Source organism: Phaseolus vulgaris, chromosome 7 (genome assembly GCF_051622355.1).
Source record: "Phaseolus vulgaris cultivar YP4 chromosome 7, ASM5162235v1, whole genome shotgun sequence".
Taxonomy (NCBI): domain Eukaryota; kingdom Viridiplantae; phylum Streptophyta; class Magnoliopsida; order Fabales; family Fabaceae; genus Phaseolus; species Phaseolus vulgaris.
Window position 1 is genome coordinate 57,391,607 of NC_143504.1, and position 14,611 is coordinate 57,406,217.

At 31.6% G+C, this 14,611-nt stretch overlaps 2 protein-coding genes across 3 annotated transcripts; one reads left to right on the forward strand and one right to left on the reverse strand.

Annotated features, from left to right (window-relative positions):
• Positions 1-5,063: 5,063 nt before the first annotated feature.
• LOC150026017 (uncharacterized) lies at positions 5,064-5,521 on the forward strand. The gene has a single exon (XM_090305291.1). It carries the CDS (start codon positions 5,146-5,148, stop codon positions 5,320-5,322), a length of 177 nt encoding a protein of 58 aa, XP_090161417.1. The 5' UTR covers positions 5,064-5,145; the 3' UTR covers positions 5,323-5,521.
• A 500-nt stretch (positions 5,522-6,021) lies between these two features.
• LOC137830594 (uncharacterized) lies at positions 6,022-13,788 on the reverse strand. 2 transcript variants are annotated; one of them, XM_068638033.2, is made up of 14 exons: positions 13,650-13,788; positions 13,173-13,294; positions 12,746-12,812; positions 11,976-12,041; positions 11,770-11,816; positions 11,256-11,301; positions 10,953-11,033; positions 10,834-10,876; positions 10,693-10,742; positions 10,415-10,496; positions 10,274-10,323; positions 10,096-10,169; positions 8,436-8,487; positions 6,022-8,360 (listed from the first exon to the last, which is right to left on the reverse strand). In XM_068638033.2, exons 2-14 carry the CDS (start codon positions 13,274-13,276, stop codon positions 6,237-6,239), a joined length of 2,886 nt encoding a protein of 961 aa, XP_068494134.1. In that variant the 5' UTR covers positions 13,277-13,294; positions 13,650-13,788; the 3' UTR covers positions 6,022-6,236. The 2 variants fall into 2 exon arrangements, with proteins under 2 accessions (XP_068494134.1, XP_090160843.1); XM_090304717.1 differs by lacking the exon at positions 13,650-13,788 and having other exon boundaries at positions 8,436-9,455; positions 9,546-10,169; positions 13,173-13,618.
• Positions 13,789-14,611: the final 823 nt, after the last annotated feature.

Consider the following 14,611-nt stretch of genomic DNA (forward strand, 5'->3'; position numbering starts at 1 on the left):
CTTGAAGCATGTCTAATCTAGCAAGTATCTCATTACAGGGACTTCTAAAAGTGTGAAATATTATAGAAAAAAATATTTTTTATACATAATCAAAAATATAAATCAAAATATAAAAAATATATACTTTTTAACTTTGAATTATTAAAAATTAGTTTAATTTAATAGAATATTATTTTAATAATGGTGTGTCAACATCTTATTAAATGTTTTGTTGATTAAAAAACCCTTTGACTCAACAACTTAGGTCTTGAGAGTTGGCTGCCAGATTTAATTTTCAAATTTAATTTTAAAAGCAAAACCTATTAAAAATGAAGTTAAAATATTTTTTTGACTTCTAAGACACCTTTACATTTATTTTCAAAACCCAAAGAAAAAATGTGTACATTTAATTTTTAGTTGAAAAGAAAGTTACTTTTGTTATTTTTATTAATAACTAATTATTGTCATTATCATCCTCAGAAGTCTAACTACATAACTTTTTAAAATTGAAGATTCAAATTTAATGTTGGGTTTGATTACTTATCAAGTTATTTCTTGAAAGCAAGATGCTACAAGAGAGTGACTTTTGAAGAATTTGATAAATTGAAACAACAAAACTCATCAATTACAAGGAACTTCAATTACATTTATGTATCAGCTCACACCAATAGCTGAGTAGAAAGTACATGCTGTAGCTGTAGCTCATCATAAAGCTAATCTTACAAAATTCCAACAAAAACAGTACCATTTTCAACAAGGAAGCATAAAGTAAATATAAACATATCAATTTTAATCAACAAACAAAGTAAGATTAACTCCAGAAAGTGACAAATTCCAGACCCAGTGTCTTCCAATTTACTGCAACATAAATGCCACAAGAGATGCCAGCACAGAAGAACACATGATCACCTTTGAGACAGGCAAAGCAAACCCAGCTCCAGCCTCCAATTGCCCAGTAGGAGCAATCTCTGAATCCTGTGCCACAATGTTGGTTACACAAAACATACCCAAAATCATCAATGCTATCAAAACTTCAGCAGTGAATCTACCAAAAGGAGCCATTTCAACAGAACAAAAATAAAATCTTTATGTTACTAATGAAATGACTAAATAGACAGAAGAGATTTATATTGATTGGCACTGAATTGTTCAAAGGTGGAGCCAAAAGGTGTACTTATATAGGACTTGGGAAAAGTTGTTACATCATAAGGTCATGATATTTAAGTTGGTAAAATGGTGCATTAAACATGAACCATTTTGGATATCCCTTTTTGGTTAAGGCTTTCTTTGAAGACCCTTCTAGCCCAATCAAAGCTAGTTGGGGAAAGGTGGCATGGCATCCTCAAAGAGACCCTTACATCACAGCTATGTAGGAACAATCAGGTAACTTCCACTTATGGTACACCCTACACTACTACACTTGAGTTTCACACATGGCTTGGATGAGTGACACGTTTGGATTCATGAACATTTTTGTGCTGTTGGTTACTTGGAAGTGAAAAAAGAATAAAAGGGAATGTGAAAGGGATTACTAGGCAAGCTATCTTTTCTGAATTCATTGCAATTGGTGGGAAATCTCTTTCAACCCAGCTGAAGCACCCTTGACACAGCAACGGTTCTGATATGTTATGATGGAAAAGGCTTGGTCTATGGTTTGCATATAGATACCCTTTTGCTTAGTATAGAGATCAATCTAGAAGTTCAGTTTCATTTGGCAATTAAGAATAAACGATTAATAGCATTTTCATTTTCTTTTGCATCATTTGCTTTGTTGACTGAGTTATAAATGTAGCTATTCAGAGATGTAACAAGAAATATCAGAATCACTTGGTTTAATTTGAATGATTATCTAGCACTAACACAAACATCAATACAGATACGATACAGTTATGATATATGTATAATTATTGAAATGTAAGATATGAAAATACGGAACTATATATTATATAATTATAAATTATAAAAATTGATAATAAAGATTTATGTGTATAGATATATTTTAGTTTTTTTAATAGAAAAATATTTTTCATGACCGGTTCAAAAGAATGTGTTTCTTATCTTTATAATCAAATTAAAAATTTATATAATAAATTTTAGTTTTTAGAAAATTGATGTATTGCTCATTTTCAAAACTGTAATAAAATCGTGTTAGAATGATAAAAAATCTAATAAATATTTTTTGAATTAAACACTTTATCGATACGTGTCCTACGATTATTCCTCTATGTTGTTTACGAAATCTGGTTCTTTGGGATTATAATTGATGGTTTTTTTTTCAATTGTATAAATATTGATATCCAATACGTGTGTTCGACACGGATAAGTTTCACTGATAAGTCATAAATCCATTAGAAGTTGGTATGGTGCCAAGTTAATTCAACTACTTATTGCGGGTAATGTGTCTTGTAAACTGCATAGACCAAAAGAGTAATCAAACAGAGACAACAGTTTGAAAAAAGAAATGGGTTATCAATTTTGCCTTCTTGTTTTATATGACCGATATTCCATTGCAGAAAGCTGCGATGTGAGATCCATTAAGAAGAAGATGTGCACACGGCTAAGAATTATGAAGAAAGTGAACTATAATAAAAAATAAATAATAACAATTTTGGGAAAAGTGTAATATTATAAAATATTACAAATAAGTTATTTAGAGGATTCATAAATAGTTAAATTTTAGTTATTATAACATATGACAAGTATAATTATAAGTCACTATATCATATTTAAATAGTTAAATTAAAAAAAAAATTAGGATAGTCAAACAGGTATAATTAAAATATTATAAAGTAAAAGATATATTAAATATAATGAGCATTTGAATTAATTTTATTTACAATTAAAAATAATAATAAATTATTGTCAAAAGTTCTTCTAGAAAGATCAAGTCACTTTCTTTAAGATTGAATTTTATTTTTTTTCCTCTTAAGCGATTATATCTTGTTGTATACTTTAATATTGGAGTCACAAAGATTCCTAACATTTAAGTTAGATGAGATATTAATTAGGTAATAGATTAATTGTGTACACATTAAAATATTTACCTATTTACTATTTTAATAATTTTTTTTATTTACATAAACTTTGGTTAAGTGCTCATCATAACTTCAGATTAAGAGGTAACTACTTGTTTAAATGATTATTATGTTTGATATTTATTTGATTTTTTAAGGTGTCATAGTCCTTGTGATTAAGGTCACCTCGTCTTATATAGTAAAAAAGTGATATAATTTATATGTAATTTTCTTTTTTAAGAAATCTATGATATAGTTATATTATTTACTATTATTATTATTTTCACATTTTGTTGCTTTTCACTTTTTCTTCTTTTGTTTCTCATTTTCTCTTTTCTTCTATTTTTTTTTTAATTTCCTTTTCCCTCAACTTTTTTTCTTAGTATTTACTTTTCTCTCAACTCCTCCTCTTTTATTTTATTTTTCTCTTACCACTTCTTCTTTTGTTTCTTTTTGTCTAAACTATTTTTCTTATCTAGCTCTCTTTTTTTCTTTTTCTCCATCTTTATATCATCACAATGTTTTTTTTTTTCAATATTCATCAAATAATTGAGAATTTGGTTCCCTAAAATTGAATTTTGAATTGGAAAAATAAAATAATGGGTCGACTTTGGTAAATAATTTGACATTGGTTTGTTTTTGTAATTTTTTCAAAAACAATATTTTATCGATCAAATTCTTAAATTATAGTTTGATATATATATCATTAATATCTATGTTAAACAATTTGTAAAAATTAAATAATAATAATAATAATAATAACATAAAACAAATTACTCATACTTAGTGTATTTTGAAAAAAAAAAGTATTATGTTGATTTTTTTAATTATTTAAAATAAAAGAAAACATAAAAGAAATCGAGAGTTCTCATCTGTTTTTAAAAGTATTTTTTTATTAAAAGGGTTTGGTTTATGTAATTATTTTGTCAACTAGGATTCGTTGGAAAAATAATTTTGGAAACCGTACTAAAATCTTGATTAAAAAATAAGAGATATTTTATCCTTCATAAAAAAAACAGACATTTTATCCCGTACATAAATCAATCAGTTATTATTAGAATTAAATTTAAACTTTTAAACGTGTGGGAAATAGGACTAGTAGAATAAAATACATATAATGTACAGAAAAAATAATCTATTTATGTGACAACAATATACAGATATAAGTATAAATCTAACATATAAATTTCTATTAGAGATATTATATTTAATGTCCGACCATATCTTAAACAATTTATGAAAAATATAAATATAAATACATATCTTGTGTTCAATCTAATAATAATGTATGCATTTAATATCTCTTAAGAAATCACGTAATTCTTAGTTATCAAGACTATTATTATAAGATTATAAAAAATATTCTTCATTATGTCAATATCAATCATTTCCTTATGTAATTTTATTCTTTTAAAATAAAATTTCAAACTTAGAACTTCAGATAATTTTATTTAATCAAAATTTAACATTAATTAAAACTTATTTGTTCTTAAATTTTTTTATTTTATCAAAGCACAACCTAAAAGGCAAAGATAGTTTTTTTTCAAAGGAGAAAATAAAAATCTACAATGTATTTCTGCAAAAATAAATATTCCAAACAAAATAATAATGATATGTTGACATTATTAAGTGGCATTCAAATTTATTAAGTTAAGTTGACAATCAAATATATTAGTATTTTATTTTAAATTTTTCATTTATATTATTTTTAAGAAAATATAATATTTATTATTAGAAGAAATTGTAAAATGAAAATGAAAACAAAAACTTGTGTGAAACTAATATAATCACAATTTTAAAATAAAATAAAAATATATTTTATAATAAGTGATGAATGTGATATCAACTAAGTCTCAAATATCATTATTCCAAAACAAAATTGGTGTCTCTGAACTATTCATAGAATCCTAGTCCAACTCCAACACTTGTCACACAACCCTTTGTGACCCTTAAACCATGCAAATCCACACATGCAAACCCTGTCACAACAAACCAATAACCATTTACCCTAAATGGTTCCAACCCCTACACTATAAAACCCTTCACAACCCCTCATTCTTCCTCAGACCTGCACCAAAATACGAAAAGTTAACAGCTTCTTTCTCTCAAACCAAGCGGGTCTCTCCATCTTCCAAAAACTCTCACTATCATCATGGACATGAGGAAGGTTTCCTGTGTTGTTCTCATTGTTGCTGCCTCCATGAGTGCAGCATTGGCTGACGCAGAGGTTCCTGCACCTGCTCCTGGCCCCAGCAGTGGTGCCTCAGCCACTGTTGTTGGCTCCTTGGTTGGTGCCTCAGTCATGTCCCTCTTTGCCTTGTTCCACTAAAATGTTACAGGGTAATAGGATTGAAGAAACATGCAGTAGAGGAAGAGGCTGATTATATTTATTTATATATATACATATATGTAAGGAATAAAGTGTGAACACTGCAATTATATATGTTTCTACTTTGATGTTTATGTGCCATCAACAGTGTTGGCAATGTAATTGATTTGTGTTCATAATGGAAAAAAATTATATTAAACATGTGTTTGTTTATTTTTCTTTCCTTTTTTCATAAAAACATTTTCATGTACGTGAGATCTCGGTCTAGTGAGATCTCAGCTAGACTGACATTTTAAGTAACAACAATCATCCGTGATCGCTTTGATTCTATGAACCGATTATGGAACTAACCTTTAGCCCACTAACTTTGATTCTGGATTTTAGAACTAATCTTTAATCCGAAGCATGGATGCACTTAAGGATTAAAATGATCACTACTCACTTTACCACAGTTTAAGCAATATTTATACACAAAATAAGGAAGAAGGTTATGATAACAAGCAACAATTAGCACAGGGTAAAAGAAATGTAATCCGTTCTTCGATATCCCACATCACCTTATCTGGCCAGTTACAAAAAAGTAGTTCAATATCTTATAAACAAGTCCAATTAAATAAAGCATGAAGCTCAGGGACTTGATTTTCCATGTTTGAGATGGGAGGGGACTAGAGAGGATAGTAATGTTCTTGCAAATGAATGTTCAGAAAAAACACCAATGAATATTCAACCATTTCAGATATAATTTAATCCATTTACAATACACAGTTAACAAGCAAAGAATTTATGGCATGTTATTCTCCAGCCTCAATCTTCAATCAAGCAAAAGTCTCAAAGAAACAAACTCATGTAACATTTGGAAATACACATTTTTCTTACAATAATGTATAAATAATGAGCACAACACCTCTCACAAACTACGTTTCAGGATTAAGTTTTTGTGAGGCCATGAGGCTTTTGGTAAGCAATATTGCTGTTTCTCTGGATGACACAGATACGGCATCTTCTCCAAATGGTCTTAGCACAGCAGCAAGCTCTTCAAGGTTTCCTTGCTGAAGTAGCTGTGCACATAACTCAAGTAGAGATTCCAGAGCTTCAGCTCTTTGCAGGCAGGAAGTAGTGCTGCCTCTTGAAATACGCTTCATTACTGAAATGCCATTTGCTGGCTTATGAGACACAACACCATTGTTGTCTTCTTTACACGTTGAGCAACTGATTGTATGTGTCTCTTCTCTGTTTTCATCCTTACTATCAAGAGTCAAGCTGTCCATGCGTGAGCCTTCTTTAAATGCTTCAGGGTTTTCATTTTCCTTCAAGCTGCTTCCAGTTTCAGTGTCATGTTCAACCTTAACAGGTTGTGCCATTGGGGATGATGACCCTTCCTCGTCAATAGATCCATCGTTATCACCACTGCTGCTGCTGCCGCCACCACCTTCTTCATTGGACAAAGATTTAATGGAATCCTCAGTTTTAGCATCTTTCTCCTGTGTTTCAGCTGTATCAAAACCTTCATTGGGAAGTTTATCTTCAACTTCTGTAGTCACTGCATTTATGTCATTTGCATCAGATGTCTGAAAATGCTCAGCAGTGAGTCCTTGTTCTTCACCTACAGATTCTAGCATACTCTTTGATGTGATCTCACCACCGGATTCATCTTCATCATTACCATTGCTCTTATCATAGGAAATTATTGATTCACTTGGGCACTCAAGTTTGGCATCTTCCCTATGTGTTTCAGCTTTATCAAAACCTTCACTAGAAATTTCGCCCACATCTATGGAAGCCGCAGCTTCTACTTCAACAACATCTAACTTTTGAACATGTTCAGCTATAAACCATTGCTCTTCTTGCACATAACCGATTGTACTCTTCAAGCTGATCTCATTAATGGAACTATCAGTACCATCAGCATCACTGTTTTCATTGGATACTACTGATATTCTCGAGTCCTCATGTCTGCCAGTTTTTCTCTCTGTTTCAGTTTGGTCCAATGCTTCATTGCAAAAATTATCTTCAACTGTTGTAGCCACTGCATTTGTGTCAATCACATCTGACTCTGGAAAATGTTCAGCAGTAAATTCTTGTTCACCATGCACAGATTCTAGAATACTCTTTGAAGTGATCTCATCAATGGACCCGTCATTATCATTACCTTCACCGTTTTCAATGAACACTATTGATTTTCTGGAGTCCTCAGGTATGGCATTCTCCCTCTCTGCTTCCATTTTATGAAAACCTTCATTGGAAAAATTATCTTCAACTTCTGTAGATATTGAGCTTCGGTCAATCACATCTGACTTCTGAAAATGATCCGTCATAAATCCTTGCTCTTCATGCACAGAAACAAGGGTACTCTTTGACATGATCTCATCAATGGACTCATCTTTATCATTACCGTTGCTGCCTTCACTGGACATTGTGGATTTACTGGAATCCCCAGGTTTGGCACCTTCACTCAGTGCTTCATCTGCATTGAGATCTTCATTGGAAAAAGTATCTTCAACATTTTTAATTACTGTATTTATGTCAATCGCGTATGACTTAAGGGTAGTAAGCCCTTCTTCTTCATGCACACAATCTATTGTACTTTTTGAAGTGATCTCACTGTCAGCTATGTCCCTTGCAAGTCTATTTTTAAAGTCTCCTTCCTTGCTCACACTGCAAACGGTTGATTCAGATGTTGTAGAGCCATCTTTCGAGCCACTAATACTTGTAGAAAATTCCAGAGTGTAGCTGGTAGAATCAACCATTTTGGTCTCAAGGTTGTCTTTGGTTGGCACTGCTACCTTGCCCTCATTATGCTGGTTCCGTGTCTGTACATCTACATTTCCCTCAAATGAATAAATTCGGTCCAAACGATTTACTAATCCAGCCAATCTTGCTTCCTTGTCCCAATGATCTTTGCTACCACTAGATTTATTTTTAGTTTTATCCTTTGGGGAGTTACTATTTATAAGATGTACTGGTAGATAAATAGATGAAGCATTATGACAGCGTAGAACATAAGGTTGTAAATGAGGATGCCTTAATAATTCAGATGCCTGCCAAAAAAGAACAATGTAAGAATAAACAGCTCCACATAAATGAGTTACACAAGAAAAGCTCCATGAACTCACTGTTGGTCTGTGTTCTGGGTTTTTCCTCAGCATGCTCTTGATAAGTTGTTTCCTGTTAAACATAAACGACATAAAGTTTCTTGCTTCAATTTCATCATTTCAATGACATATTTAAAGTAAACAAAGGGATTGAGTGGCATATTTTTGTTGGATTTAAATATATATAATAACTTTGAAAAGCTCAGGTGGGAAAAGTATGACAACAGTGTGAATGTTAATGGGTTTTAGGTGTTCAAATTGTGGTTTTGGTAGTAAAGGGGGTAAAAGAACAAGGACTTTAAATTACAAGATATTAGAATGAAAAGGTGTATTGTGAATGATGCGTAATTATCTGATATAAAATACCAATCCATTGATGCTATCTTGTGCATATTTGGTTCGAAGAAATGATTGCTTATTTTTGCCAACTTTATTTAATAAGGTTAAGAAATGATGTAGCAATACTAGAACAAGCCCAAGCACACAGCACAAGTTAATAAAGTAAAATTGCTTACAGTGACTAAACAAGAAACATAATAAAATTATGAAACAACTCTCAAGATCGATTCCCAAATATGATGTCTAATTGGTGAGATAATATTCTAAAGACTTTAATAATATTTGGAAATATTCTAATATATTTTAAGACATAAAATATATTCTGAGATAGTTTGTATACATTCAAACACTTCCCTTGAAGCTAATGCTTACAAGTTTTAACCCTGTCACAGTTAAAATACTTAAAGAAAATTCTAAAAATAATGTCAACTGTATAATAGTTGGAAAGACAACTCCAAACAGGGGACAAGGCCCAAGTAAATCCAAATCCATCACAGAAGCATTTGGAAGATTCAAATTCAAAGAAAAACAAGTAGCCTCAAAACCTAAAAACTGAAGCTGGGTGTGAATAACATCCATAATTAAGAGTTTAAGATTAAATATAGTTTGTATTGAAGCCAACAGACAATTGAGTGTGAATCACTGGTATTACTCATCAATTGAGGGCAGAAATCACCATCAGTATGTTTTGTCTGTGGGAACCTGGTGCAAATTGCATCCAATAGACAATTCATTAGTGAGACAAGAGATATCACCAACAGTACGAGGATTTACTGTGGGAAGAATACTCACCACTTCTATGATTGTTAGTGGTAGGCAGAGATCTCACTGACAAAATGATCATCAGCAAGAGGCGACATCACCAACAGAATGATTGTTGGCAGGAAGAGATGTCACCATTGAAATGATCATAGACAAAAAATGGATGTCACCAAACTCATCACCTCAGTGGCGAGAGATGTAGTCTATCATTCTCATTCTCCGTCAATGCTATGCCAGCATTGGAAAATTAATTTTTACACCAAACAGGAAAGAAAGCAGATATGAAGATTTACAGGAGTACAACAAGAAAGGAGGAAGAGAAAAGGTTGTCATAAAGACAAAGCAGAACGAAACAAAAATGCATATAAGGAAAAAACAAAAAATTTTAGTTTTCATAATTGGTGAGAGAACAAAGACCATGAGTAATAACATATTAGATCAATATGGTTACCTTGAATTGAAATATTGCAAAAAATAACACAACGGTTCTATTTAAACTGTTGAATTTTTAGGGAGAGACTTAATTTGTAGATGTATTCCGAAGATTTTGTACATATTCTAACATGAAAAAGTTACTTACAGTGTGGACGAGTAAACAATTGGTAGTGGAGAAATGGAGCATCTATTTATTTTGTTGATAAGTCCAGCCCTGTCCTGTTTGATTCATGCATGATTCACCAAATTATTTCACTCATATTGGAGAAACTTCATTGTCACTAATAATATCAAACTCATAGATGATTCGGTTTTGTTCTTACTGGAGCACGAAATGCAAGTTGATGTGCAACAATTTCAAACATGCAGCAACCTTTACATACAAAGAGACATCATTTTTACACAAGGTTAGATATCATGTCATATGACTTTGTCAACTAAAATCAGGTATCTGTAATTCTTACCAAGTGACCACATATCAGATTTATAACCGTAAGGCATACCAGCAAATGCCTCAGGACACATGTAGTTTAGAGTTCCAAAAACCTACAAAAGATACAAGATTGACGCAAACAATAAACACCCTTTAAGTAGCATTTTCATTTGTGATTTAAGGTTTAAGGAAGGAAGGCAAAGGCTATCAATTTTAGTTAAAAGACAACAATTACCATCAGGGGACAACTGCAAAACAAATTCATGAAGAAGGAAGCAGATAAGGCTAATATATTACTATTTACATTACCGGAGAAGTGAGATCTTCAGTATTGAGAAGCTTCGCAAGACCAAATTCACCTGCAGTGTCCATGTAATGCACATTTTCTTTAGACAACAGGATACACAGAAACCCATAGTGATGAGCATTCAAAGGATAACACCTTCATACCTAATCGAATGTTATTTTCTTTGGTAAGGAATATGTTGGAACACTGAAATAAAAAGAGGTACCATTAATATAAACACCATGTAAGGATTTCTTCCCCAGTCTCTAAGAATAAGTAGTACCTTAACATCTCTGTGGAGTACGCGATTGGAGTGAAGATAGTCCACAGCTAGTAACAACTGAGTCAACCATTTGCAGACTTTCTATGGGATAGAATGGAAACGCAGAATGGGTAAGGAATCCAGAGAGAAGGAAGGCAAATGGAAGATGAGAGGTGAAGTACAAGGTTTCCTCCCCCTTTTCTTGGGCAAAGGATAACTTGATAATTCCTAGTTTACTTAAAACCTTTTCTCCCCTCCCTTTCCTTCCAATGTCCCCCAGCAACACAAACACTAAGGAATGGAACATAAAACCTTATTAGTTACCTCCTCCGAAAAATAAGATCCCCGAACTTTCTTTATGTTCGCAGCCCTGCTCCAGAAGAATGTAACATTCCATGATTTAAAGTTTAGATAACAAGTTATAATGCTACCAAGTGTCATATAAATGTACACTAAACGTATATGCTATGCTATACAATACATGAGACCCACAGAATCGCAAAGCCCTTTATGCTATTGCAAAGAATTAACATCTATCAACAATAATCTTACCAGAATCACCACATTACATATTACAGAGCACTTATGTTCACAGGTTTTGGAAAGTACTTGTCATCTCCTGTCAACTAATTAAAATTTTAAAATAACATTTTCTTTCTGTGGATTGAACTCAGTACAAAGTTCAGTGTAGCTTCTGGAGAAGATAGAAGTTTTTATTTTATACATATTTTACTTCTTTCTAATCTTTACATGGTATTCTCTGTCTACAATGAATAAGTAAGATCCTTAATTTATGCTTGAAACAATTTGTGCTGCTAATAGATATGACCATACTTACATGTCACCTCCTTCGCAATAGCCGGTTATAATGCATATGTAATCCTCCTTCGTAACATAAAAATAGCAATTGTAAGGATTCATAAACATTTAATCAAGCCTATAAATTATATTGAACTTCAAACTTAATTTTCAGCAATATAAAAAAGTGCAATTGAAAATTTAAACAAGAAAAGGAAAGCATAGGAAAGAATGATTATATCATACCTTCTCCACCCAAGCATCTTTGTACTCCACAATATAAGGGTAATTTAGTTTAGCTATCAGGTCCATCTGGAACAGAGAAAGATAGAATTTTACTATTTGTCAGAACTAAGAAGGTAAGAAACATTCCTTCAAAACCATGAACAAAATCTCTCAGAAATGAAGTCAGTGAAACCATTATTAATAATATTATATTTACAGAAGTATTCATTTCAGAATTCAGATTGTACTTGGCTCACATAAAAATGATATATCACATGGTGCCCATAGCATTTGTAAGTATAATAAAAATAAAAATAAAACATCCTCCACTCTGGATGGAGTAGAAGTCTAATGAGTAAGTACTTAAAATGACAATGACAGTACTGAGTAACAGAGAACCTACAACATTTCATTAAATGAAACCAAATTTAATTTGAGTTTACTTGTATGTTTCTAGTCTCTGTGTGTCTGTGTCAAGGAATGTTACTTCTATTCAGATGATAGGTTGAGCTTATTCAAGCCATGGATGACTCAAGTCAAAAAAAAAAGTAGGAAATGGCTCGATCATTGTTACTATTTATTCTTTGGTGACGGGACAAATTAAAAACCACTTCAAAAAGAAACAACAAAAGTTAAGGGCAGAACCAAAACAGCATAATTTGCACGAAACAGTAGCAAGCCCTATCAATTGGACAGAAAGTAAGGAAATATGATAAATAATAGCAACAAACAAATAATCGCCCGGCTGACACTGAATACATGCATTGAAAGAAAGTGTTGGTTACACCAACCTCTTGTTGTGCTGTCACTTTGGATTTGTCAGCTTGTTTGGACAAGCGAATTTTCTTCAGCACATACCTACCATACCATAGACATGAAATTTTCATAGTGAAAAATTACTAAAGAACTGAAGCTGAAAAGCAAAACTGTATTGAATCAGCATAGATTTCAGTCCAAAACAAAACAAAATTCTGGGGTTGTCCATTTCTGAACTGAAAATGAATTCATCTAGTACCCAAGTTAAAATCTAGCCGCTATTGAACTTGCAGGGCTTCAATTGCCACAACCGACCACTAAAATCTGAACAAGATTGAAAATTTCTTTGTGGTGCGGTCCAAATTTGACCAAAGAAAAGATCTTGAAGAATTTATATAGCATGGCTCAAGCCAGCAATTACACAGCACACACACAGAAAAGAGAAAAACAAAACAGCCTTACCTCTTTTTCTCAGTCTTGTGTAGAACAAGAAAAGTTGCACCAAGTGCTCCTCTTCCAATTTGCCGAATCACTTCATAGTCTTCCACCTTGGCACTACTCTCCATGGAAACCTCCAAAAGAAGCTACAAGACAAAACAGTGAAGCACTGAACCAGCAGATCCTGGTTTGCTGGGAACCCAATTGGGGAAATCTTTGATTCTTTTTTGATTCTTTATTTTATGGCAAAGCTTTTTTGCTGTTGTGTGTGTGAATTTCAGGCAGCAACCCTTTTGCTTCTTCCAAGTGCTATAAATGGACACAAACCTATAGCTTCAATCTATACCATTAACTATTATACTCCTTTAGGTGCCTATTGAATGAAGTTGAGGAAGCATGAAGAAGGGGTTTGAACTTTCCACAACTACAATGACATGAACTAAACTAGCTCCTCAGGAGATTGAAGACATACCAAAAATATTTGAGAGTTTGATGACTTACCAAAAGAGAGGTGAGAGAGAGAAGAGAGAGTTGAAGGACAACAAAGTCAAATAAAGAAATGCTGCAGAAGAAAGATGTTGTGAATTTAATAATACTACTTTAGTTGATGAGTCTGTAACAGTGACCAAATTTAGTGTAGTTGTGGCTACCATAATTTAAGGCCTGTGTAAAGGATCCTATTTATGCTAATTTTCTTATCCATGTAAATTCATTTTCAAACTCATCCAAATAAACCATCATTTATTAATTCTTTTTTTTAAATTTCAAATAAACCATCATTATTTTTCAAAATTAAGTTAGATATCAAAATAGACCATTTTTATGGATAAAAAAAAATAGGACCTATAAAATAAAATGTTTGTATATTTCGTTAATACTTTTCTTTATACTAATAACATTAACCAGTGTCACTTCATTTTTTATAATCTTTATTAAAATATAAAAATAAATTATTACCTCAATATATATATATAAGTAAGGTAATATTTTCAATAAGAATATACTCGTAAATATGTTAATTAATCTGTAAATATTTATATTTATTAATAATTAGACAACAATGTATAATACAAATATTATGTTACAATAAAAGTATAACTGATAATTCTTTTAAATTTACACATAATAAATGAAGTAAGTTTTTATACGTTATAATAAACGCATGTAGCTGAACTTTATCTTCACATTATATTGATTTTTAATTTTTCAACCAACATTTACAAAATATTAATTAGTGCATTTTAGTTTTATTTAGTTGATGTTATTTTCAAAATACAAACAATAATTACAAAAATAGTAAAGTAAGCTTTTTTAAATGTTACAATAAAAATAAAACCGGTAATTGTAGACTTTTGTTCACACCGTTACAAAACCTAATTACTTCATTTCAGCTCTATTTAATTAATATTATTTTCAAAAGTAATTTAATTCATTTTAGGTTGATTTGATTAATTAATTGTAAC